Raw genomic sequence first — 25,040 nt, 5'->3', positions numbered from 1 at the left:
TCCTCACGCTCCACAGGTGTCCCTCCTCGCGCTCCACAGGTGTCTCTCCTCGCGCTCCACACGTCTCTCTCCTCGCGCTCCACACGTGTCTCCTCCTCGCGCTCCACACGTGTCTCCTCCTCGCGCTCCACACGTGTCTCCTCCTCACCCTCCACACGTGTCTCCTCCTCACCCTCCACACGTGTCTCCTCCTCACCCTCCACACGTGTCTCTCCTCACCCTACACGTCTCTCCTCACCCTCCACAGGTGTCCCTCCTCACGCTCCACAGGTGTCCCTCCTCGCGCTCCACAGGTGTCCCTCCTCGCGCTCCACAGGTGTCCCTCCTCGCGCTCCACAGGTGTCTCTCCTCGCGCTCCACACGTGTCTCTCCTCGCGCTCCACACGTGTCTCTCCTCGCGCTCCACACGTGTCTCTCCTCGCGCTCCACACGTGTCTCCTCCTCGCCCTCCACACGTGTCTCCTCCTCGCCCTCCACACGTGTCTCCTCCTCGCCCTCCACACGTGTCTCCTCCTCGCCCTCCACACGTGTCTCCTCCTCACCCTCCACACGTGTCTCCTCCTCACCCTCCACACGTGTCTCCTCCTCACCCTCCACACGTGTCTCCTCCTCACCCTCCACACGTGTCTCCTCCTCACCCTCCACACGTGTCTCCTCCTCACCCTCCACACGTGTCTCCTCCTCACCCTCCACACGTGTCTCCTCCTCACCCTCCACACGTGTCTCCTCCTCACCCTCCGCACGTGTCTCCTCCTCACCCTCCACACGTGTCTCCTCCTCACCCTCCACACGTGTCTCTCCTCACCCTCCACACGCACCCTCCACACGTGTCTCTCCTCACCCTCCACACGTGTCTCTCCTCACCCTCCACACGTGTCTCTCCTCACCCTCCACACGTCACTGCTGCACGCCTCACACTGCTGCACGCCTCACACTGCTGCACGCCTCACACTGCTGCACGCCTCACACTGCTGCACGCCTCACACTGCTGCACGCCTCCCACTGCTGCACGCCTCCCACTGCTGCACGCCTCCCACTGCTGCACGCCTCACACTGCTGCACGCCTCACACTGCTGCACGCCTCACACTGCTGCACGCCGCACACTGCCGCACGCCACACACTGCCGCACGCCACACACTGCTACACGAAACATTGCTGCACGCCACACACTGCTGCACGGCACACACTGATGCAACCGGCACACTGCTGCACGCCACACCCTGCTGCACACTGCTGCATTACTCAGTGCTGCATGCTGCACGACACTGCTGCACGCCGCTGCACGCCACAGTGCTGCATGCCTCACACTGCTACACGAAACACTGCTGCACGCCGCACACTGCTGCACGCAGCACACTGCTGCACGCAGCACACCGCTGCACGTCACAGTGCTGCACGCCGCACACTGCTGCACGCCGCACACTGCTGCACGCCGCACACTGCTGCACGCCGCACACTGCTTTTATGCGAGTTTATGCTACTGACATTGTAAATGACAATGCCTTTTATTTGTTTTAAAACCAAAACATAAATAAAAGGCATTGTAATTTTACAATGCCAATAGCTCAAACTCTTATAAATGCGAGACCTATTGCATTGCAGATGCTTGTAATCCTATCCATTGAGGGTACCAGAATAAAAATTGTCCTCACCCACCAAGACTTAGTTTTAACTCACACACTAGTTTTTTGTTTGCACTCTGCCCCGCCCTCCCCTACATAATAGAGCACTAGTAGTGTGGATAAGAAAAAAAAAACTGCTCCTCTCCTATGGGAGAGTTGTAGCCCACACTGCGTGCCTTGCAGTCCCAGTGTGAAGAGGGGACCCTATGAGGAAGTCTGTCACCCTTGGGTGAGTGAGGGATCTCGCCTTACCACAGCAGTGCTTCCCAGATTACTTTTTTCCTTATTTCTGCTTTCTTTTCCTTGTTACCATCCCTGTACTTTAGTGAGATAGATTGTGTGGAGAAGTACATTGGGTGGCGTTTAAATACACCAACAAGACCCTTCATGGTGAGATACCATTTTATTTGCTTAGTCATTTAACTAGAAGCACGTTAATCTTTGAACAGCATCAAACCTAAGTGCTGTGAGGGCCATTCCTGTTAAGTAGACAGGCATACTTTTTCTGAAACAATGTTCTGTTGCCATATAATTTTGAAAATCTGTAGTTTTCAGTTTCCACTGAAATATCTGCTATCTGTGCCAGTGGGTTTTAACCATCCGTAACTGGTTGAAATCGAAAAACTGATAGCTTACTTGGGTTTTTACAGTCTGAAATTGGTTGAAATCGAAAACCAGCTAGCTTACATATGTGGCTATATGCTTGGAACACTTCTGCTATCGAGTGTTGTGCTCGGACATTTGTACGTTGTTTTTCTTTAAAGCATTCTCTCTAGTTACAAGATGAGCTGTGACTCCTCCTCCACTGAAAGCGTGAGAGCCTAGCCCTCTTTGGAGAACTGGCACTATTTCTGACCCACCATCTTATGTGAATGCAGCACACCAGTCTAATATTGCTCTTCTCGATGCCACACCTAATATCCGTGAACAGCCCGCCATGAAGTGTGTAACTTCTGCATGTCCCTGACCATGATGACACCACCTGCTTCTTTTGCCTCGCCGTCCTTTCTAAGAAGATTCTTCAGTACCTGATGGAACTCTGTTCAGCACACAGAACCATGCAGCACCGTGACCTTTCTGGCACCTCAGTCATCTTTGAGGGGGAAGATCCCTTCGATGCCTAACAATAGGAGGAAGTCAGGCCTTAAGATCCCACATGTCCAAACCACATCCAGCCCGGAGTCCGTGAAGTCCAACGATTCCGATGACTGGGTTCAGAAACAAAGCCCATCCTGGGTAGAGGTGTCATGCCTCCTCCCCCATGAGGGCTGGGTCCACGAAGGGGAAGCTTCAAAGGCCTGCCGCCTTTGGAAGCTGTCCCTGCCTTTTGCTTCCCCCAGCAACTGTCTCCCACCAGTTCTGGCCCCCGCTTTGGGTGGGAAAATTGGAAGGAAAACCGAACTAGGAAGAGAGGTGTGCCCACGTTTGCCAACCCCAACCCTCAGATGGGGAGGCGAAGTGAGGCACACATCTCAGTCCCCTCCATCGTGAAGATGGGGGAATTCAGTCAGTTAGGGAGAGGCTCATGCCCCCTTCCACTGGAAAGGTGGCATAATAGGGGTTGAACCCACCCAAAGGATGGGACCCATTGGTCCCGACCTGCACACTCCATTAACGCCCCTAAATGTAGTATTTAGTGGCAACCCTGAAGCTTGCCTCCTCAGATTTGAGGAAGAAAGAAGAAGGACCGAAGAGCTGTGCTGGCCCAGGAAGAAGAGGACACCTGCTTTGGCCCCAGCCTTTCCGGTCTGTCCTGACTTTGACGTGCCTACAGCGAAGAAGCAGGTGTAGCTAGCTGCCACCCAGAGCCTGGAGGACCTGACCTGCCCTGCACTCACCTTACGGACTGTCTCCTGTGTGCACCGGATTTGCTCAACAAAGACTCCAAGAGCAGAATCCGTATTTCAGTGTCTTTGTGATTCTGCACCCAACGCCCCCAACCCGAGTTTGAGTGGCCCAACACCACGAGGAGGTCTCCCCAGCAATCCTGACCTGGGATCTGGTGATCCCCGACCTCCCTCAAGCCTCAAGACGACACCTGCAGCGAAGGGTCCTCCCAACCGAGGCTGCTAAGAATAACCTGACGCCAAAAGACACCCCTGTACCCGACGCCACATGGCCTTGAGTGGCCCAATCGACAGTGTCCAGGCATCCCCCAAGATCCCAACTTGCCTCTCCAGTCGGTTGTCGCCTTCAGCAAGACTCCCTGCCTGAGTCTGCAGCAACTTTGCCAAACGGAAGGTCTACATTGAGAAGCACAGGGTCCTGATGTCTCCTTGGCACCCTGCGTCCGTGCCGCTGGTGGTGCAGCTCCTGTGCTGGTCGTTGGCCCCTACAGTACTGACCTTAACCCCAAGAGCTTTTCTCCCACACCCGGGTGGCCTGCTCGTAAGCTGTCCTAACTGAAAGTTCCCTTAGCCCCATTGGCTAACATTGGGCCCCTGCATTCTGCACCCGGCCGCCCCAGTTCCTGCCAGTGGTGCAACTTGAGCGCCTAAATAGACCTTGGGGAACCTTGGTCCTAACCCCTAAAACTCCCACTTGTAAGACGTTAACTTACCTGTGAAACCGATAACCATTTTTTCCCATAGGAACCCATGTTATGAAATTTTGGGTTTAAAATGTTCTAAGTGCTGAACTGTTTTGTATGGAGAAAATAGAAACTGTAACTCAAACAAGGAAAATCTTACTTAACTTGTATTGTGAGATCCTTAGGTGTGGTATGTAGGCATACCACCCCCAGTAATCGAAATAATCTAAAAGTAACTGAAGCGTATTCTCAAAATACTTATTGTGTAATGTGAACAGCTTTTTGAATCAATACCAACCTGTAACAATTGCATATCCATCCTCCGTTGCATTTCTGTGTGAACGCTTACAATTGCAAGTATATTTTACCTACCTTTACCAAGTCCTACTTGGTTCTAGAAATAAAATACAAGTATACCTTTTTTTAGGTCTCGCTGAGCTAGTGCATGCGCTGCTCTGCGAGACATTTAGTAAGTGGCTTTTAAAAGTGCTGCCACCCGCTTTTGCTGGCTTAGCGCTTGGGGTTATGCGCGCAGCCGGCAGCTTTCAGCGCTCGATCAGGCGCCATCTGGCTTTCCTTTCTGGCTTTCCTTTGCCGCGCACACCACTTGCGTCCTTTTTCATGGGCACGCGCGCACACTTTCAGCGCGTTCATTATTGCGGCTGCACCACCCCCTCCGTTGCTTGCTGACCTCTCCCCTCCTCGTCCCTCACCCCTCCCTCCACGTTACTTTAGCATTGCCTCGGACCGTCGCGTGCACGTGATTTTACTTTATGCAGCGCTGCCAATGCTGGTTTTTTATGTCACCACTCCCGGGCAATCGCTTTCACTTTAGCGGCCGCGAAAGCGCCCAAAGCTTTTTTTTTTTTTTAGGTCAGTCATGAAAGCTTTATTCGATTTTCAGAGTAAAATCATAAAAGCATACATACATATAAATAGAAATTCATTACATATTTGATACAAATGAGAGCAGTTAAAAAAGATAAAAGGACATAATATGCTTTTTAGGATGGTTGCATTGAGTTCCGAAATTTAATGACCAGTTTTAAAAAACTGATTGCTGCAGAAGTAACACATTCATTTTCTAATTGTAAAAGCCTAGTCATGGCAGGTCTGCAGGTACGGATTCCCCAGGCCTTTAAAATCGGTTTTAGGAAGGCTCCCCTGGGCAACTGGTAAAATTTACAAAATAGAATACGGTGTATATTTGATTGGGCAGAAATATTGTCACAAGGGCATAGTAAAATTTCATTAGACCAAAGGTTACAGACCGGGAATGTGATCATGCGAAAAAAGTTACCAAATCTAAGACGGGTCAATAGCGTTCGAGCATAGCAGTTTGGCTGAGTTAAGAGGTATCTTTGGAGGCCTTCATTAATAGTTATTTTTTGGAAATCAGTGACTGTTGTTTTAGTTTTTTCTAAGGTCCATCTATTAGAAATTAGATGGTTGAGAGCCAGCTCTCTTAGAGTTTTTCTAGACACCATTTCCATACTTGATGGCCTCACAAAGAACTCCGGATGGCCAAGTTCGGTCAGCATATTTTTTACATAGGCAAGCCATTTAATGTTTATCAGTCCATCAAGGCTAAAGCAGTCAGTAATTAGATCTCTATTTAATGAGGTCTCCGGAGTAACCCAGATTTTATGCCACAAGAGTATGGGCGCAATTTTAATAACATCTGAGATGTACAGCATGCCCAACTCAATATGTATAAAATAGGTTGATGTTGATTTGGGGACTCCTAATAGGTAGCGTAAAAACTGATTTTCTGTTTGTTGTATCAGAGATGGATTTTCAATCCCCCAAAGGCCCGCTCCATAGGTGGCAGTAGAAACGCATTTAGCTTTGTAGATTTCAATCAGCTCTTTCACTGGTCTGCCACCTATTTTCGAGGAGAACTTTTTTAGGGCGCCTATTTCTCGAATGAAGGCTAAATTTCTGGCGTTAATAGCTGCTAGCCAGTTTCCCTTCCTATCAAAATTTATTCCTAGGTAAGAAAATTGGTCTGTGGTCTCGATCCTCTTATTATCTAAGAAGATTGGGTAAGGCATTTTCTTTGTACCGGGACCACAGGCCATCGTAAATGTTTTTGAAATATTAATTTTTAGCCCTCGTTCTTTCATATAATTAGCAAATTTCTGGACAGCCCTCTGGAGGCCGATGTTGGTTCGAGACATGATGGCAGCGTCATCAGCATAAAGAAATAATGGGGCAGGAGTGCCCAAAATTGTTGGGTAATCATACTGAGATTCCATTAAATGTTTACCAATGGAGTTTATGTATAGGGTGAAAAGGAGGGGGGCTAAAATGCACCCCTGTCGCACCCCTCTCTTAATAGAAAATTTGCCAGAGCACTCCCCTTTGTTTCCAAAACGTACTCTGGCACCTGCGTCGCTATAAAGTGCTTTTATAAAGTGTAAAATATTTAAATCTATACCCATCTCTGATAAAATGGACCATAATATCTCGTGATTCACGCAATCAAAAGCGGAACTCAGGTCCACAAAAGTAACAAAAAGTTTTCCCTTTTTTGCCTGATTATATTTTGATAGAACTAAGGCCAAATTTAGGCTCTGTTCTATAGTGCCTTTACCAGGGCTAAATCCATACTGTAGATGTGACGCTATCTTATTCTCTTCCGCCCAGGATTGTATTCTATTTAAAATTGCCCGAGCTGCTACCTTCATTAATGCATCTAAAAGCGATATTGGCCGGTAGCAGGTGGGGTCGTCTCTGTCTCCTTTCTTAAAAATCGGAACGACTATGGCTTCGGACCAAGACGGTGGGAAGCCATGTCGATTAGAGTGGTTTAAAACATTTGTTAGCAGGGGGGCCCACAAGTCAGGCTCGGCTTTATACACATCTGTCGGAACGCCATCCGGACCTGGAGCTTTGCCTGAAGGGCTATCTTTGATTGCCTTTGTGATCTCCAGGCAAGAAAAGGATATGTCTATTGGGAATAAAATAGATAAAATTGTGGCTTTTCGGATGAGTAACCCATCCAGCAGAGGATTGCTATAATTAAGGACTTCATGTTTATCATATAGAAGTTTGAAGTGATTCACCCAGGTTTCCCCGTTAATGGCTATATCTATAGTGTCTAACTGGTTGTTTCGTAGATAAGGGGCATTAACAGCTTTCCAAAAAGCTGTGTTGTCCTTAGCTTTAGAGGCTTCAGTTAGGGCCAGCCAGGCCTCTTTTCTTAATGTTTGTTTCCTCGATTTTACAGCCAAGTTATATTCTTTTCTGCACCTGCGAATCTCGACTGGTGATTTATTTGTTTCATGCAGCGCCCTTTTAAGAGCTTGAAGAGCTCCAGTACAGTTTTTGTCAAACCAACCGTGGCTGTTTTTAGAGTTAGGACGATGTTCTCTGGTTAACAGTTTTTTAAGATAAAGTTGGATTTTTGAAAAGGAGGTCATAATTTCTAGTGCCTCCTCTTTTTCTGTTAAGCAGACAAGTATGTCATTTCGGGAGGTTTCCATTAGTTTGTGTAGGAAATCTACGGGATTTACCCTATCCCATTTTATCGAGTAGCCATTTTTTGTGGCTAAATTAATGTTAGGGTGATAAGTAAACTTCTCTATGAAGGTCTGATGTATATTTTTAATTTTTAGATTGAAGGAGATTGGGTAGTGATCGCCAAAAAGGTCATCATGCATTTCCCAATCTATAATTAACCCTGCGTTGGATGAGGACATAAGGGTAAAATCAATAATTGAACTACAACCCCGCCCGTGAAAAGTTGGTTGAAAGGGAATATTTGGGGTACATAGTTCATTTATAAAAGACAGATTAAAATGAAAGAGCACGTTATTAAGAAAGTTTCCCAGTTTAGAGTGAACAAAATGGGTTGGGTTATCGTCCTTATGTTTACCAAGGCCGCAAATGCCTTTGGATCCATATGGGCAAATTGTACAATTAAAGTCACCCACCCAGATCAAAAGCGACTCATCTTCTTTCTGGGTCTTAATAGTATTTACACTCTGAATAAGTATATTGATCTGGCTTTCTAGGCTGTTAATTGGAATATTATTATAAAAATTAATAAGGGTCAAAGTTTTACGTGGCCCCAACTAATAACTAAAATCTGATAGTAATCAGTAAATAGGTATTTAACAACTTTTATATCCTGTGTCGTAGAGAGATATATGGTCAGGCCTCCTTTATTTCTCCCCTGTGGGATAAATTGTTCAGGTGCATGAAAAGTCTGATATCCCAATATGTGGAGTTCGTCAACAGCCCACGTTTCCTGGAGGCAGATGACACTAAAAGTAGACACAATGTCTAACCAGGGTTGATGGGATATTTTATTAATAAGACCTGCAATGTTCCATGAAATAATGTTTTGAGCCACCACTGACTTCCTCATAAGGGAATCATTGGTATTTTCATCTCTAGATGTAATATTTAAAGTTGAAAGGGAACTAGGGTCAATGATAAGATCAGGTTGGGGAATAACTTCCAAATGAAGTTTATCAGGGTTGATATCTGATCATTGATTACCTCTTTAATTAAGATTCCCTGAACGCAGTGGTTATGGGCATCCAAACCAAGGCTTCCAATGTTAGGATAGAGATTGGAAGCCACAAGAGACTGTTCATGGGGATAAATCTCCGGGAATACTTCCATCTGTCAGTCCGGATCGTCTAAGTCTGTCAGTGCTTCGAAGCGATTAGTAATAGGGACAGACCATAATGAATACTGAGGTATATTACGAGTGTTTAGGTGTTGATAAGAGTAAAGCCTGTCTGGGAGGAATGGGGGGGGGGGGGAGTGGTCCGTCCACTGTCTTGTTGTGCTAAGATGTTGAGGTAGTGACGAGTGTCTGGCGTTTCTAAGTGTTTTAAAGGTGGATTTATTGTTACAAGGGGTAAGAAGAGATTGGGGATAGAAGTAGCTCAAGGCACGGGTTGATATTCCTTCCCTTCCTCTCTCGAAGAACCAATCCGCTATATGAGTTACTGCTCTTGAATCTTTAAAATTAGTAATTATGATATCGCCCTCTATGTCCTTTGGCCTGCATCCCAGCCAGGACAGCCTTCTCACATGTAGTATCTCGCCGTTAATATTGGGGGGCAGAGGCCTATGCTTACTTAACAAATCAATTACTTTATTTTTAAGTTCTGTGAACCCCTCTTTCTTATCCGATGCTAGTTTTGGTACTCCTGTCAGTATAACGGCATAAGGTGCCGCCTCAGGTGGTAGATCTATGCGCACGTCCGTTCTTTTTAGGGACTTGTTCGGAGAAGGTGCCCTAATGTTGTTAGTAGATTTACGTCCTAGAATATTAGGTGAGGGTATTTGTTTCCCCTCTCCTGTAGGACCTAGTGCGGTTATAGATTTGGCCAGGGGATGTGTATTGGCTTTGGGTGATGGTAAAGGATCCCTTGGGATGATAGTGGCAGGGGATTTCTGAGTTTCAGATGTTTTAAAAGTTGCTAGGTCTTTCAGTAGTGTAGTATTTGAGGAGGATACTGCTACTAGAGTGTCTAGTTGTTCAGTTAGCCTTTTAAGTCTCTCAGAGAATGGGAGTAATAAGGATTTGACTAAATGTTCAATCCTCTTGATTAAGTCGTCATTTAAGTCAGAGACAGCAGATAGTTGGTAGCTTGTGCAGGACTAGGGTGTAATCTTGGTGTTTTTGGTCGATTGCCTTTCATACCCTCGCCCCCCCGCTTTCTCTTTGCTGTTGCCCCAGATCTTGGTTTATTTTGGGGGTTATTTTTATTAGGTTTTGGTTTTTCTTTAGGAGGTATGATGGGTGGGGCCTCTGACAGGATGGAGTATGCAGAAGAGCCCGAGTTGGTATTGATAATCACAGGTTCCATTGCAGTATCCGCTATCAGTGGCTGAGTTTGTAAAAGGAAGGGAATACCTGGATCACTTATTTGAGTGGAAATATTGGTCGTGGGTAGTAATGTAGGAGAGGGAATTGTTTGAATGGGGCCTAACGATGAGCGTTTGTTCGGAAATGGGCCAAGCGACAAACGACGCTCTGTGTCCGCTATTTGGTGGTCTAGTTTCGAGACAGCTTTTGCCAAAAAATGATCTAAAGTACCTTTCCGTGGAGCTCCCAGTGGAGGAGTTATCATTTTAGTTACGTTATCAAGCGGATTGAGGGCCATTTTAGGGCATATAGCAGACAAAGTAGTAATAGTAGATGGTAATAAATTACAAAGTCTGTAAGCAGAATGACTAACAATCGCAATTGGCAGTGTGAATATTATAACAAGGATGGAAAACTCTTACTATTATTATTGCATTCAGTCCTGATTTCCAGAGCCCAGGGGGGGGGCCCGGCCTGGCCTCCCTTGGCCCCTGACGGCCACAGTCGGCCCGCCCTCTGCCCGGGCCGACTGTGGCCATGAACTGCTCCTTCAATCTGCTTCCTCTAGTTTCCTCAAATGTCCTTCGATTCCCCTGGCTGTCCTTACGCTCTATGGTGCTTCTTCAATGCGTAATCCGTCAGATCATGTATTGCCCTCCATATCTTGTTTTCTTCTTCCTGCCCTTCTTCCGTTCAGTTTTTCTCTTTCTGCTCGTCCACTTTTCCTTTTTACTTACCTTTCACTCGCCAGGCTTCCCCAACTGAAACCTCAGAGGGTTGTTTTGTCATAGGGACATATTGGTTCCTTCCCACTGGCTAAATTATTTCTGTGAGTTGTAGTAAGCTTAGTTCTCCCTTCTTCTAAACCAACTGGGCTAACACAAACGAGAACAGTTATTTAGTGAAAAAAGATCGGGACTGTAAACGTTGTGTCTCAGTGACATGGAATCACGCACATACCCCGTCCTCAGACGCAGATTTCCAGGTTGATCCTCTAATGCCCCCTGTTCACCTTTTTCAATCACTCTATTCACCATACTGCCTCTACTGTGCCCCACATTCACCCTATATACTGTCACCAGTCCACCCTTTTGTCTCACCAATGCTTCACTATTTTGTTTTACTCTTTTGCTTCTCCACTGTGCCAGATACAAGTTGCAGCCCTTCCATGCAGCAGAATCTTCTTGATACCGCTTCATCCAATTGATTGTCATTGCTGTTGTCCACTGCCTCAGGTTCCAAATATTGTCCTTTCACCTCTTTACACATCTTCCTAGACCACCATAGTCATTTGTCACACTGCCGCTCTTACACTTACTCCATATCAAGTCCATGGATCCTGTTCCACCCACCCGTCTGACCAGAATTTTGCCTGCTTCCCTCCTATCCACTAAACTCCCATGTACTAATCTTTCATCCCTCAGGGTCCCACTGCGGCTGCTCATCCTTCTGACCACCCTCCTGCGACCACTTTGGCCGATATTACCTATCCCTTTTCTCCCACGTTTCTCATTTCATGGTACCTCGTATTTATCCACTACGTTGTTTACTGTTTCACCCCTTGACCTTCCCCGCCCCAAATCTCTTCTTTGCCACCTTTCCGGATTTCACTCATTCTTATTCCCTCATGTTCCCCGTTTCTGTTATCACTGTTTCTGTTCATGCTGCCTTTGATCAGATTTTTTAACAAATTTTGGACAATGTGTTCAACACATACATAAAACATCAAGCGTAGCAGTCCTAAATGCGGATATTATGCTTAATTGAATTATGCAAATATTTCGTAAACCTTAAACTGAGAGTTGGAAGATTGAGGCCGGGCCCTTCGGACATTCCCTTCTTCTGCAAGATAATTTGTTGGGGACTAAAGGTCAGCGAAAAGGAAGTTTTTGTGTGTACGGTCTTTGTCGCAATTGCCATTTGAAACTGGACACATTGTTATTGTGTTGTGTAGTATCTCTATAGCTTTTCGTATATTGTTATGGGGCCCATTTTCGCATGTGCAGACCATTTAGGTGTGCACGGTTGGTGCAGGGCGTTGTATTTGTTGTGATTCTTGGTGTCTTGACTGACGGGAGAGATAATTTTATCGTGTCATGGGGTGCTGTGCATAACATTGTGATGGAGGTGGTAGTGTGAGAGCATCACACAACACAATTAGAAATTGTTGAGGTTTATAATTTACTTTGCAGGTTTCATGCTTGGCTTCATGCTTTCTGTTACAAAATAGGCAGCCATTTACCTGGATGATCTTTGGTCTAGGCTTCCAGTCCTAGGACAGGGGGACACAGCCCTTACCCAGGGATCATCAGTGATACAAAATAATCATTAAAAAAAGTAATACAAAATGATCATTAAAAAACATTCAAATCTTATAATATGTAGATCTGACGCTCTGTCAATTTTTATCATCTTTGATTTTGCTGTTATTATCAACACTTGTTTTCTTTTACAAAAGTGCAATGCAATTAGGACTTCTGCAATTTGTATATACATGTCATTACACAGGACCACCTCCACATCAGTGCACCTCAGCACCAGCGCAGCCTCACCTAAGCACCAGCGCAACACCCCCTCAGCAATTCAGCACCAACGCAGCACCACTTCAGCATCACCTTAGCACAGCACCAACTCAGCATGACTCAACACTACCTCAGCATGACTCAGCACCACCCCAGCATCACTTGAGCACCACCACGGCATCAGCACAGAATCAGCACAGTACCATCTCATCACTGCACCACCACCAATGCAACCACACCTTAGCACCAGCACAGACCCAACTCAGCATCACCACAGCATCAGCTCAGCACCAGTACAGCAGCACCACAACATCACTCAGCGTCACCTCAGCATCACTCAGCATCAGCACACCACCACCTCTGCAACACCTCAATATCACGCTCTGTCTGGTGTTCTTCTGTTGATTCTCCCCTAGTGTCCGTCTGCTCGTGTTGTAATTCAGGTCTATTTCCCAACCTCGACACTCACCTTGTTTATTCCTCCACCCCCCATAACAAAAAAACTATAACAAACAAGCATTAGAACAGTCAAGAAGAACTTGCCAGCATTGCAAGGACAAAAAAAACTTTGGGTTCCTTCTTTTTTTAATAGGGTTGTTCATTGCACATAATTTCTTGGTTATATAGATAAGGTAACAAAACGCTTATAACACTTTTTTATTATAACTTTTCAACATGCTGCACAGCAGCCTCACTGCTCTACAACATAGCTTAAAGACATTGGTAAAGCCAATAGCTCTTGCTATACACTTATAAGGTCCCAAGGCGAGACCTATTGGCTATGCCAATGCTTATGATAGTTTTGCCCGAACTCTGGCAAAGCCAGTGAGACTACTTTTAATGCGACACATTGCATGTGTGCATGCAAAGCATGTAACAAGCATTGGCATAGCCAATAGGTCTCGCCTTTGGGACCTTATAAGTATTTAGTTATGCAGCACAATATCCTTACCACAACAACATTAACTGTTGCATGGCTATACACTTATAAGGTCCCAAAGGCAAGACCTATTGGCTATGCCAATGCTTGTTACACTTACCTAATTGGTCTGGATCCAGTCTCTGAGTGTGTGCATCAGTCTTGAATGAGTAAATGCAATACATGCTTTAACACACCTTCTGGATAAGCCTAACTGCTCGCCCACACTACCACAAAGAGAGCTGTTTGTACTTACCTAATTTAGCCTCTGTTATACCTCTGGGGACTCCCTGGCCTCTGTGCACACTATACCTTATTTTGGTATAGTATATACAAAGCCAGCTTCCTACAGGGCACCTCATGGATAGACCTGTTCGCTTCCCCCAGAACATACAAACTGTCCATCCTTCACTGCCAGGTACCCACATTCACTGTCCACGGGCAATGCACTATGGATGAACTGGTCAGGGATATTGGCCTACTCGTTTCAACCTCTCCCACCTCTTGCCTTTGTGGTGAGGAAGCTCAGATAAGCGTCACTAACTCTCATCCTATTAACACCGAACTGGGCCAGAGTTGACGTGGTACTTCGCTCTCCTGGAGTTGTCACTCAGCCCCCATGAGAAGATTCCCCTTAGGCCGGACTTTCTCACATAGAGGCAAGGTCAGATCAGTCACCAGGATCTCTGGCTGCTCAATCTTGGGATTTGGCACCCGAGGTCCTAGAGTGTGGATATCTTCATTCTCAAGTGTACATGGCCATCTTGAAGGAGGCCCGACAGCCACAACACAGGGTTGCAATGCAGCAGAATGATAGAGGTTCGCACAGTAAAGCATTTTAAACAAATAAGATCCTTTAACCCACGGTTTAGGAGGTTGTCACCTACCTATTGCACCTACAAAAGTCAGCTTAGGATGAACGATGGCAGGTTCCTTAATGTTGCATCCATGGCAATTTCAGGCAAGTCCTAAACTTTCAATAATGTGACTTTTCTGTATTTGCATCTGAATTGAAAACCTTGTCTTGCATCTTTTTTTTTTTTTTTTTACTTGCAGATGCCCCTTTCTCTATTGCCCACCTTGCTTCTATGATTGAGCTCAACTTCTCACTGCTTTTCTGTCTCCAAAAATTACCACCTTGCTCCCCTCCTCTGGACCCTAATCTTCCATTTCCCATTCAGTGTGTTCAATCCAAACTCGCCACCCACCTTCCATGCCCCTCCTCCGTACCTGTTAATCTTATCTTGTTGGCTTCAACAGACACATCCTTCTTTCCTTCCTCCTTGAATTTCAGTATGCGTCTCTTTCCAACCAACTCCATTCTTCATCTATCTCCATCCATCCATCCATCCACTTCTTCTTGCCAGCTTGGTGTGGTCCACGTTTTATCCAGCTTCTCACCAGCTCCTCTTATATCCCCTGGCATTCTCTACAGCTCCCCTCCTCATTGTAATAGAAAAAGGACTCTTGGCCAAATCCCCCTTTTACATTTTTGTTTTACATCTCTTGTTTTGTAGGAAACCTCTCATGTAAATAAATGTCACTTCGCTTTGCTTACTCATTACTGTTTGCATTCACACTGGTTTTTGGGGTGCACTTTGGGTTTAGTTTGTGATGGTTTGGTATGTATCAGTGTATTGCCTGGTTCAGTCACAGTGTGTTTGGTTGTTGTCTCTGTGTGTAGTGAAGGTGTGTGTTACATTCTCCTGCACTAGTAATACCACTTATGTTGCTGATATTTTGTTACTGAGTTTTCAAAGATGTGGAGTTCTGACACTGTCCTTATGTTTGATGGTTCTGTCACTGTCCATCTGTTCTGTAGTTTTCCGTGAGTTCAGTAGTTTTCACTTTTAGTGTGTTCGATAGTTCTGGTATAGTGGATATGTTAAATATGTCTGTCTCTGTCAGCGTGTTTAATTATTTTGTTGCTGTCTGTGTCCGATGATTTTGTTACCCTCCTTTCGTTGGAACTTCTTTCACTGTTCCTGATGTTAGATGGACCTGTCCGTTTATGCGCTGTGGGGATGTTGTCACACAGTCTGCTGTCCTCCTATATCACTCCATTCTTCTTGCCCCACAGCGAGTTCAGTCTGCACCGAACAGCATTTCCAGCCAATCACCTGTTCCGGTCTCTACCAGTGATTCCCAGCCCTCAATACAGCTTCAGAATGGTGGACTTCTGCATCAACCAGCTTCTAAGGTAGGAATGACTGGCATTGTTCACAGCGTAACGCTTTGCCCAGACACAGTCAGTTACTCCTTTTCACTCAGACATATTCCAAATTGCTCCAGCTCCATCCTAGAGGTGAGCGAGTAGCTTCTCTTTGTAAGTTATTCATTCTGTGGAAGCTCATTTGCTCTTTGCTGACTGAGGCCCCCTGTGCACTGCACGGAGTTGGTTGGTAGCTCCTTTACAAGATCTCGATACCCCCTCCTGCTTGATGGCCAGTAACTCCTCCACTGTGATGAAACCTCTAAATGTTTGTTTCCCCCCCCCCCCCCCCCCCCCCCAACCCCCATGCTGGGCAATTCATGCAATTCATCAGTAGGCGACTCCTAGTTGTGTCCTGATGGCGGCACAGTGTCCTTTCTTGCCCATTAGCTCACCCGAAGTAGTGAGGACTTTTTATATCCCTTCCTCAGTTTCATAATGTATAAAAAGCTTCAAGTCTGGCTCTTTGTTTGTGTTCCTTTTTTGATGGATACGTCTACCCACAAATTTCTCGCCCAGCTGCTAGACTAGATCTGGAGATTTTTCTCAGTTGCTCCTGCGCACCAGCAGGCGGCGTTCCGAGGCTGTGCATCGAGTTTTTCCTGCCCCGTTAATGACACTGGTGCCCTTATGCCCTGATCTTAGTTCCTTTCTTTTCTGTGCCTTTCAGCGCTGATCCGGAGCTAGCCTCTTCATTTTTTCCTCAGCTGAATTTATTTTTTCACCCCCCCCCCCAAATATATATATATATATACACACACACATACATCATACATATATACATACATACAGGGCCAGATGTATGACCATTCCATTTTTCGAGTCGCAAATTGCGACCCGCAAACTGGAATGTACGACAGTGTCTCAGACACTGTTTGCGATACCTAATGGGGTCGCAAATGACCTGCGCTGTGGTCCTAGCTAGGTTTCCGCTGGTGGGTCTGCTCTCTGCACCAGCTATGCCTTCTGAACCAGGTGCAGGCCCAGCTCTGACTCCAGAAACAATTCCACACCCAATGCCATGATCCATGCTGGTCCCGACCACATAGATGCTGACACCGATACGAAGTACAAAGTTTAGCCTTTAGTTCTATCCGACTCCAAACCAAATCCTTCCCTACCTCAAATGAAGGCATGCAAGAGATTAACTTCTTTGTGGCCAGCCTTATTCCTTGTGACTCAGTCAAGAAAGTGTCTTTGCCTAGAGGCCGCTCTGCAGTACTCCAGCAACTCTTTGGGTTGGACTCTGATCAGTGCCAGCCGGCATGTGGTAATGTTGGTTGTTAACGTGATGGTAGGTATGTTTTTTCCTGCACCATATTATGATGACACTTTTTATATGGACCTAAAAGAAGCCTGCTCGGATAGACCTGTACCCCGACACAGTGCTTTTGTTCCCCCGTGGCCATTTTATAGAAGAGTCAGCGTTGTACGCTATGGTTATTAGACGGACAACCAAAGTGCTGGATCTGCAACTACCTTCTATTGAAGTGAAGACTAATGTGCTCACAGAGGTCCTACAACCTGGCCAGTCTTTTACAGAATCTCTTCTTCCTTTTACCAAGGCACATACTGACACCCTTATGGGCACTTGGGGATAACCTTTTTCTTGTCCCCACCCAAACCTCCCCCCCCCCCCCCCAGTGGATAGACAAATGGATTGTCTCCATAAGTCAGTTCCTAGTGACCCTGTCCTCCTTACATACCAGCCTACTCTGGAGCGCCTGGTGGTACAAGCCTTCACCAGCAGAGACCATCCTAATTCCATCCCTACAACTCTACCTGATAGGGAGTTGAAGAGGATGTAGACCTTTCGATAAATGTAATGTATTGGCGCTTATATAGCGCACTGTTACTCCAAGGAATGTCCTGGCGCTATGCACCTCTATTGTCACTGACCAATATGATAAAAACCATTTATCCTGATTAAACAGCCACGTTTTCAGTTTCTTTCTAAACTGGGAGGTGGCTGTAATGACCCATAGCTGAAGAGGCAATTTGTTTCATGCTGATGGTCCTAAGAAGAAAAGGGACTTGCCTATAGCCCTAGAGCCCAGATCCTAGGAATTTTGGCCAAAAAAGCATTGGCTGAACAAAGGCACCTAGGTGGAGAATAGGAATTAATCCTTTCCCTAAGGTACCCTGCACCAGTCTGATGGAGGGTCCTATGCACAAGGACCAGGGTCTTAAACGGAATCCTCTTCTTTATAGAGAGCAAATGCCGGGACATGTGCTCTCAAAGGCAAACCCAAAAGGGAACTGGCTGCTGCGTTTTGGTCACCTGAAATTTATTGGTAAGGCATTACAATAGTCAACCTTGATGAAAAAGAAAGAAAATGTAAGAACTTTCTTAAATCACGCAGCAGTCCGAAGCAAGTCCCTACCACCATATTAACCTGAGGTAAAAAAGAGACAGTCATCAAGTTTAATGCCTTTAATGAGCTAGCCTGATCCCCGAGAGGGGGTGGCGGCTTCTGCCAGCCAAAAGGCTGCCATGTCTCAGGGGCCTTCACCCCAAAGAAAAGCAATTCAGTATTTTCTGCATTTTGTTTAAGCTGATGGTGTGTTAGCCACTGGAAGACAGCTGCCAGATGGGCTCTAATCTTTTCACCGTGAAACCTTTCATCCCTACCCCAGGAAAACAGTAAACAGATGTCATCAGCATAGGAAATTATTTTAGTTCCCAAAGCCTCAGCAAGTAGGGCAAGTCGTGTAAGATGGATATTAAATAAGGTAGGGCACAAAGCAGAGCCCTGTGGCACTCACACTCGCAATTCACACAACCCCAGACGAGAAAGGAGGAGATCTGACTTGTCCCTCAAGGATCGAAGCCAGACAGTCCAATGCATACTCCACAATTCCAATACATTGAAGACTGGTTAGTAGTATTGCATGGGGTGTACCTTGTCGAAGGCCGCTGTACAATCTAGCATAATCCACACTGCCCTCCCACCAATATCTAATGTACCCCTGATGTAATCTGCCCCCTCCACTGGCGCCGTCTCAGTACTAAAATTGGAACGAAAGCCAAACTGGTTCATATGTAATAGCTTATTGCTTTCCAGGTACTAGGAGATCTGATGGTTGACATGCTTCTCCAGTACTTTAAAAAAAAGAGGTAGCAATGAAATAGGTTTGTAGTTGGATTGCTCGCCTGGGTCTGTCTGGGGTTTCTTCAGCAAAGGCAAAATGTAATCCTGCTTCCAGGCGCGAGGTGCTATTGCTGATGATAAAGATTCATTCATGAGTTTGTTGGCCAAAGGGTTGATAGCACTTGCCCCTAGTGCCAGCGTGTTAGAGGGGCAAGGGTCATTCGAGAGAACTGGGCTTAAAGCTGCATATAGGTATACACGATCCTTCCAGGAAAATAGGGTCAAACCTGGAAAGAGTTACTTTGGAATTCTGTGTTAAACCACAGTGCATACTTTCCAACATAGTCTCCTCAGGTTGCATACTAGGGGAAAGGTTGGCCTAGATAGTCATGATCTTGTTCTGGAAATAGTGCCAGCTGTTTACACCACACAGCCATAAGTTCTTGACACCTAGAACTGGCCTCGGGGGACATAACGTTTTGCACACTTAAAAAAAAAAAAAAAAATTCTGTATTTGTTCCCAGCCCTTTCAATTCTATCTTCCAAGTAGGTTTTTAAAAAGCATCATTATACCTAGCTTTAACGGTGGGGTTATATAATTTCCTCCACTGTCGTTCTAAATTCTTGCACTGTTTCTTGCCCTCTTTGAAGGTGTCTGTGCACCAGGGGCAAGATGACTTGACTCTTTTTGAGGACCTCAGAAGTTCTGATGCCAGATCATTGGCAGTTGCACCAATCTGTCCAGAAGATAGGCATCTGTTTCCAAATCATCCCAGGGAAAGGGAACTCTCTCCTCCAGTGCTCTAATGAAGTATGGAGGTTAAAGTATCCCAGTAGTATAAAATGAGCATACCTCAAGACCAGATTGGCCAATGCGTTGCATAAGGTATTAAGAAATGGGCTGACCGGGCCTGGAGGTCTATAGACTAAGACCCCAGCCAAGGATTGATGTGGTGAGAGGGAGAGGCAAACCCAAGTGTCTTCGCACCATCCAGGCCCACTATCTGGATTGGTATGCAAGCATCATTATCTCTGTAAATCATGGCTACCACGTAAACAGTCCTTATCATATATTTTGTACCCTTTTGGAATCGCCAAGCTAATTGAAGGGTTGGAAGATTCGGATAGGCAAGTTTCGATCACAAACAGCACATCCAGGGATTCTTCATATAAAAAATCAAAAATGCTATCAGCGTGTTTTGGCAGTGACCGAACATTAATCAAGGCTGTGGAGAATCTTGAGCCCATGCTAGTCTCAGGCCTAGATGGAAGAGTATGTTTGTTAGTATGGGATGTGAGATTAGCATGAAAACCACACTGAGCACGAATAGTCGTTGAACCAATAGGTAATAGAGGCTTTGATATACAATTCCGTGCAGGGGCTTAACTAATCAGTTGTTTAGTGCTATAACGTACATTATTATTACCTTCTAAGGAACCCTGAACATAATGGCTGGCACTGGATGCTTCCGGGGCGCAGAGAGGATCTTCTGTCGCAGCAGCAGGGCAGTGTCTTGTCTCCAGGGCGGCACAATCTACAACTCCATGGGTTTAGATTAAGCAGCAATAGTTGACTGCCTTTAATCATTTCACAAAGTAGTGGATGTCATTCTTGCAGCCAGGCTTCCATGTACAAAATCTATTCATACTGGATGCTGGGACAAGTAAAAGTTGTCAGATTTTCTGACTTGTGTGCGGTCTTTAGCTCATGAAGGACTCCAAAGGTTATTTGACCCTTTAATTTTTTTCGCGCTTGCCGGACCAGCTGTCCTTCTTTAAATTCCCTGTTGTGATGGTTTTTGTTAAAGGTCTAGAGCATATGTTTCCACACAAACCTTTTGTTATGCCACAGTGGGACCTTAATTTGGTTCTCAGTTTAGTAGTATGTACCCCTTTTGAGCTGACGCACGGTTTTCCTTTACATCTACTGACTCGCAAAACAGCCTTTTTCATAGCAATTAGCTAAGCTCGACACGTAATTGAGCTACAAGCTCTGTTCGTTCTTCCATCATGCACCATCTTTTTCAAGGACAAACTAGTGTTATGGACCTTTTCATGTCAGACAATCGATCTCTCTTCTGGCATGTGTGCCCCTTGAAAGAGTGGGAGATTCTTCACTGGGGCAAAGAAGAGTAAAGTGGTGCAGACAAGGACCACATCAAGATAAGCACTCCTCTGTAATAACATCTGTTACGTATTGGCCAAGAAGCAACCTCCGAAAGGTCTGAAGGCTCCTTCAACCAGAGCCAAGGCTGCTTCCACTGCATTGGCATGCAGAGTGCCTGTCTTGCACATCTGTCAAACCGCAATGTGGGCATCATTTCATACGTTCACGAAGAATTACTGCCTTGATGGCTATATGCAGTAGGAGTACCCTTGTGCCCGTTCTGTCTTTCAGGACTGTTTGGTTTGAACCATTCCACAGACCCACCCCACCTTGGAAGGTAGGGCTTTGATATCGTTTAAGAAGGTAAATAATTTTAAGGTTTAAAGTATCCATTAGTAGAACTCTCTGATGGATACTCTTTATAGCCACAGATTCCTCACCGCAGTTCAACCTCCCCTTTCTGTGAAATTGACTATTTTCTCAATCTATAAAGAGGTCCCTAATTGGAGAGCTGCACACTCACATTTGAAATCTTGTTCAGATATACGCCCAACTGGTCAGACAGAGTCAAGAAAGAAACTGGCGCCTGCACACAGAGGTGGTGCTTATAAATGGCTCTGGCATCATTCCCAGGGCAGGACAAAGTCGAAGTGGAGCTGCACGACACCACCTGCTGTCGCGCAGGAGCAAGACTGAAAAATCTATAGTTCTAGTCTAATGGTTAGAAGCATTCACAAGGTGAGGAATCTGTGTTAGAAAGAAAGAGGGTTTTACCAAAAATAAGTAACTTGTTCTTCTGTGTAGGGCCAGAAGCCAGCGCTGCACAGCACCATGGGTGCAGGAGGCCTACCCAACTCGGTCATCTCCTTTTCTGCACCGCCTAACCTCCAGCCTTTCTTCAACGGGCTCCACAAACGGTCTCCAAAGAGAAGCAAAGGCACCAACCAGCCAGGGGCCGGGAAGAAGGTAAGTACTATCAGCTAGGACCTTGAAGGCACTTTGAGAGAGCAGGGTGAGGTATATGGGGTGCAAGTGCCTTGGTGCAGTGTGGGGCATGAGAAGGAAAGGGGGCAGTTCGAGTGAGCTCAGCAGAGCAAGGAGGGCGGGGTAATTGTGAGTGTAAGAGCTCAGGGTTACAGTATGGGAGAGGACAAAGACGTTTGGGTTACAATCGAAAGGGCAGACCAGACAAGGGAGGGATTCCAAGGACTTCTGGGACCGTTAAGTGTGCTGTGTTTTGGCAGGCCTGGTGGGGACATTTGGGCAACAGAACTCACAGGACCAATAAAGTGGCTTGTGGCACGATCCAACGGCTGTTTAGGAGCCAGGGAAACATTGAAAGTGTTGGTGGAGTCTACTGAATGTTGGCCATATAGACAAAGGGGGCTGGAGGAAAGGTTTGGAAAATAGGATAGAGACATAGTTGATTCCAGGAAAAAAAGGAATTTTGGCAAATGTAGGTTATTGGGCATGGCAGCAGCAAATGGCTTGGTTTAGGTGCGGTGAGGAAAGTGTACATCTCATTTGGATTTGTTTATTCATAGTCTGTTTTGATCTGTCCCTCTCTCACTGGCCTTCTCTTGTGTACAGAACTCTTCCCACCCAGGATCCCCGGTGCTGCCAGTCCCACAGACGGACTCTCCAACTTCCATATTTTTCACACCACCACCACCAGCAGCACCCAGAGCCAAGGAGCCACCAGGCTATGAGGAGGCAGTGAAGCATCAGCCGAAATCGACAGAGGTGAGACTTAGTGGTCCAGCAAAAGGGAGTGGGGGGCCTATCATAACCATGGTCACCATATATGGGAGTGAAATCTTCCTACATCTTACTTATTTGTGTCAACAAACTTGTGAGCTGTACATCTCTCCAGCCCCTTCTTATACCTGCTTCTATGTTGTTTGCGTCCCATGTAGCATTGTGGCCCTTGAGGCTCCTTGTTCAAAATGTCCCACTATCCCATGAAATGTCCCTCTTAATGCTTTTTATCTATGTGCCTCTCATTCCCACCCAACAGATTATCTGAATGCTTAAGGTTCCCTCATCCCTATAATTGTGCAACAGTGATCACTCAAAGATTCCTAAGCTGTGCATACACTGGTTGGATCTGAAATATCAACCGCCTGTGATCTTCACACAGAAGCCAGTCTAGAACAAGCTAGTGATGATCTCTGCAAGAGCTCAGAGAACCGTTCTGACTCCTCAGTCATCTTCCAGTTTCTGACCCTCATCCAGTTGCGACCCTCATCAACAGAAAATGTTCCTGAGATCAACTATGCAGAGATATTTTACAGGTTCCATATTGACAGCTTTTTTTTCCAAGTTGGTGTTGGTGCACTTTAAATACATAGTAGCTGTTTTTGGGTCTGGCCAGGAAAGTAAGTGGACTAATATGGCCATGAGGAATTTGTCTATTATTTAAGCTCTTGCCGCAAGGAAGCTGAATCCAAGCTGTGTAAGAAGTTCTTGTCAGGAACCCTAAAGTTTAAGTTTCATTCCAGATCAGGCATACTGGCTGGAAATGATAAAGCAGCCACGGTTACTTCAGATGACTTTTATATATTCATATATAAATAAGGTTAGGCAAAGTGTTATTGATAGAAGGACTTAGGGTTTCATCCTGCCTTAGATCTTGAGTTGTTGAAAATGCTTGTTTGCTAACAGAGGGTGAAAATGTCCACTCCGGAAAATGAACTGGCTGATGAACTGGGATTTTGAGACAAACATGTTACATATTCAAGGATATTTTTCTTCAGATTCCTGTTTACAATAGCTACAGACATGTAGTGGATAGATAACTTCTCCAACTCCTGGTGTTGGATTTAGGGGTGTCTTTGTCAAGTAGATTCACCAATTGCCTGCTGCACCCAGCTCTAAAAGTAAGGCATGGATGCAAATGATCAGTAAGTGAACTTTATCTGTGGCCATCACTTGATTTGTGCACCGTGACACTCTTGTAGTTTGGTAATGAAAGTAGAGAAGTCAAGTTTGATTCCCCTTCAACATGTTGAATGTCAATGAACTGCAGGGAAGTCTTAAGATGACCAAGTGATTTATACAAAGTAATAACATCACATTATAATAAATCTTAAAATACAGTTTCGGACAATAGATTATTTCCTTCTCGTTCAAAAGAAAATAGTTTTCAGCAAACCTCTTCATCAGTTTTCAAGCTTTTGTGTCTCCGCTGGGGAGGTTGTTCTTTTTTCGGCTATAGCTTTCTATTTGTTTCTATCTTTTCAAGGATAAAGATGTTAGCATTGCAGAAATGCATCAACAGCCGCTAGACACAGGTTCTGGACATTTGGTAGTCCCAGTGCTCAGTGCCACAAAAAGCTGTTGAGATTCATTGGGAAATCCACAGAGCAGGCAACCAAGAAATCTACAGAGCAGGCAACCACACTTTGGTATAACAATGATGACAGGTGTACCTTGAGGAAAGCATAAACTTTAATAATACAACATCTGCATTGCTTAGCTGGACCTCTTGTCAGCGAATGTGTCTTTTCTCGTGTAGGCTGGAATCTAGGAAAAGACCAAATTGGTTGAGGTAGAGTTCACCTCCACGGTGACAGCAGATGAAATAGCTCACTTCTGCTAAGTAAGCAAAGATGGTTTGTTATAAGCCCATGATGTCAGACACAGTTGAAGACATGGTGCCCTCTGAAGAACAAACAGAGCTTATGTTGGATGTGTGCACCAGTGTCTAAAAAGAATGCCAAAGACTTCCAAAGGAAAATTACTTGTAATATTCTGAACCCAAACCTAAATGGCAGGAGAGTGCACTGCCTGTAAATCTACTATATAAGCTATAAACCCAGTATTACATGAAAGGAGCATTTACCATACTAGGCTATATTTTCTTGAGGTAGTGTACTTCTGCAACAGATCTTTTTGCTAAAAGAAAAAGTGATAAATGTAGAAAACTCAATCTGGGTTCTCAATGAAGATGTCTATGCAACATTCATTCGAGCATATGGTCAAGGATATTCAAGCTGTGCACATGTCAAGTGCCCTGTGGGCAAGTTTGCACGTAAAGTCCAAAACCACAACTAAGTCTGCCTTTGAAGGTTTTACCACTTATTTGTTTTATTGTCCAGTTTGTAAACTTCTTATGGGGCTGTATGGCCATTTAGTGTAACAGTGTAGTTAAGGGATATGGCAAAAAGGTCTGACAGATGTTCCTGAACTTGGGATGTATA

The 25,040-nt window shown here is 45.4% G+C and overlaps 1 protein-coding gene across 1 annotated transcript in view; it reads left to right on the top strand.

Annotated features, from left to right (window-relative positions):
• MRTFA (myocardin related transcription factor A) overlaps positions 1-25,040 on the top strand; it is a 235,698-nt gene that overhangs the window by 188,471 nt on the left and 22,187 nt on the right. Inside the window, exons 13-15 of the mRNA XM_085601073.1 lie at positions 15,508-15,627; positions 21,643-21,804; positions 22,429-22,581. Of these exons, the coding sequence (XP_085457199.1) occupies positions 15,508-15,627; positions 21,643-21,804; positions 22,429-22,581 (435 nt within the window). The remainder of the gene's footprint in view (positions 1-15,507; positions 15,628-21,642; positions 21,805-22,428; positions 22,582-25,040) is intronic.

The sequence above is a fragment of the Triturus cristatus genome, chromosome 4_2 (genome assembly GCF_964204655.1).
Source record: "Triturus cristatus chromosome 4_2, aTriCri1.1, whole genome shotgun sequence".
Lineage (NCBI taxonomy): Eukaryota > Metazoa > Chordata > Amphibia > Caudata > Salamandridae > Triturus > Triturus cristatus.
This window is presented reverse-complemented; position numbering and strand designations above follow the sequence as displayed.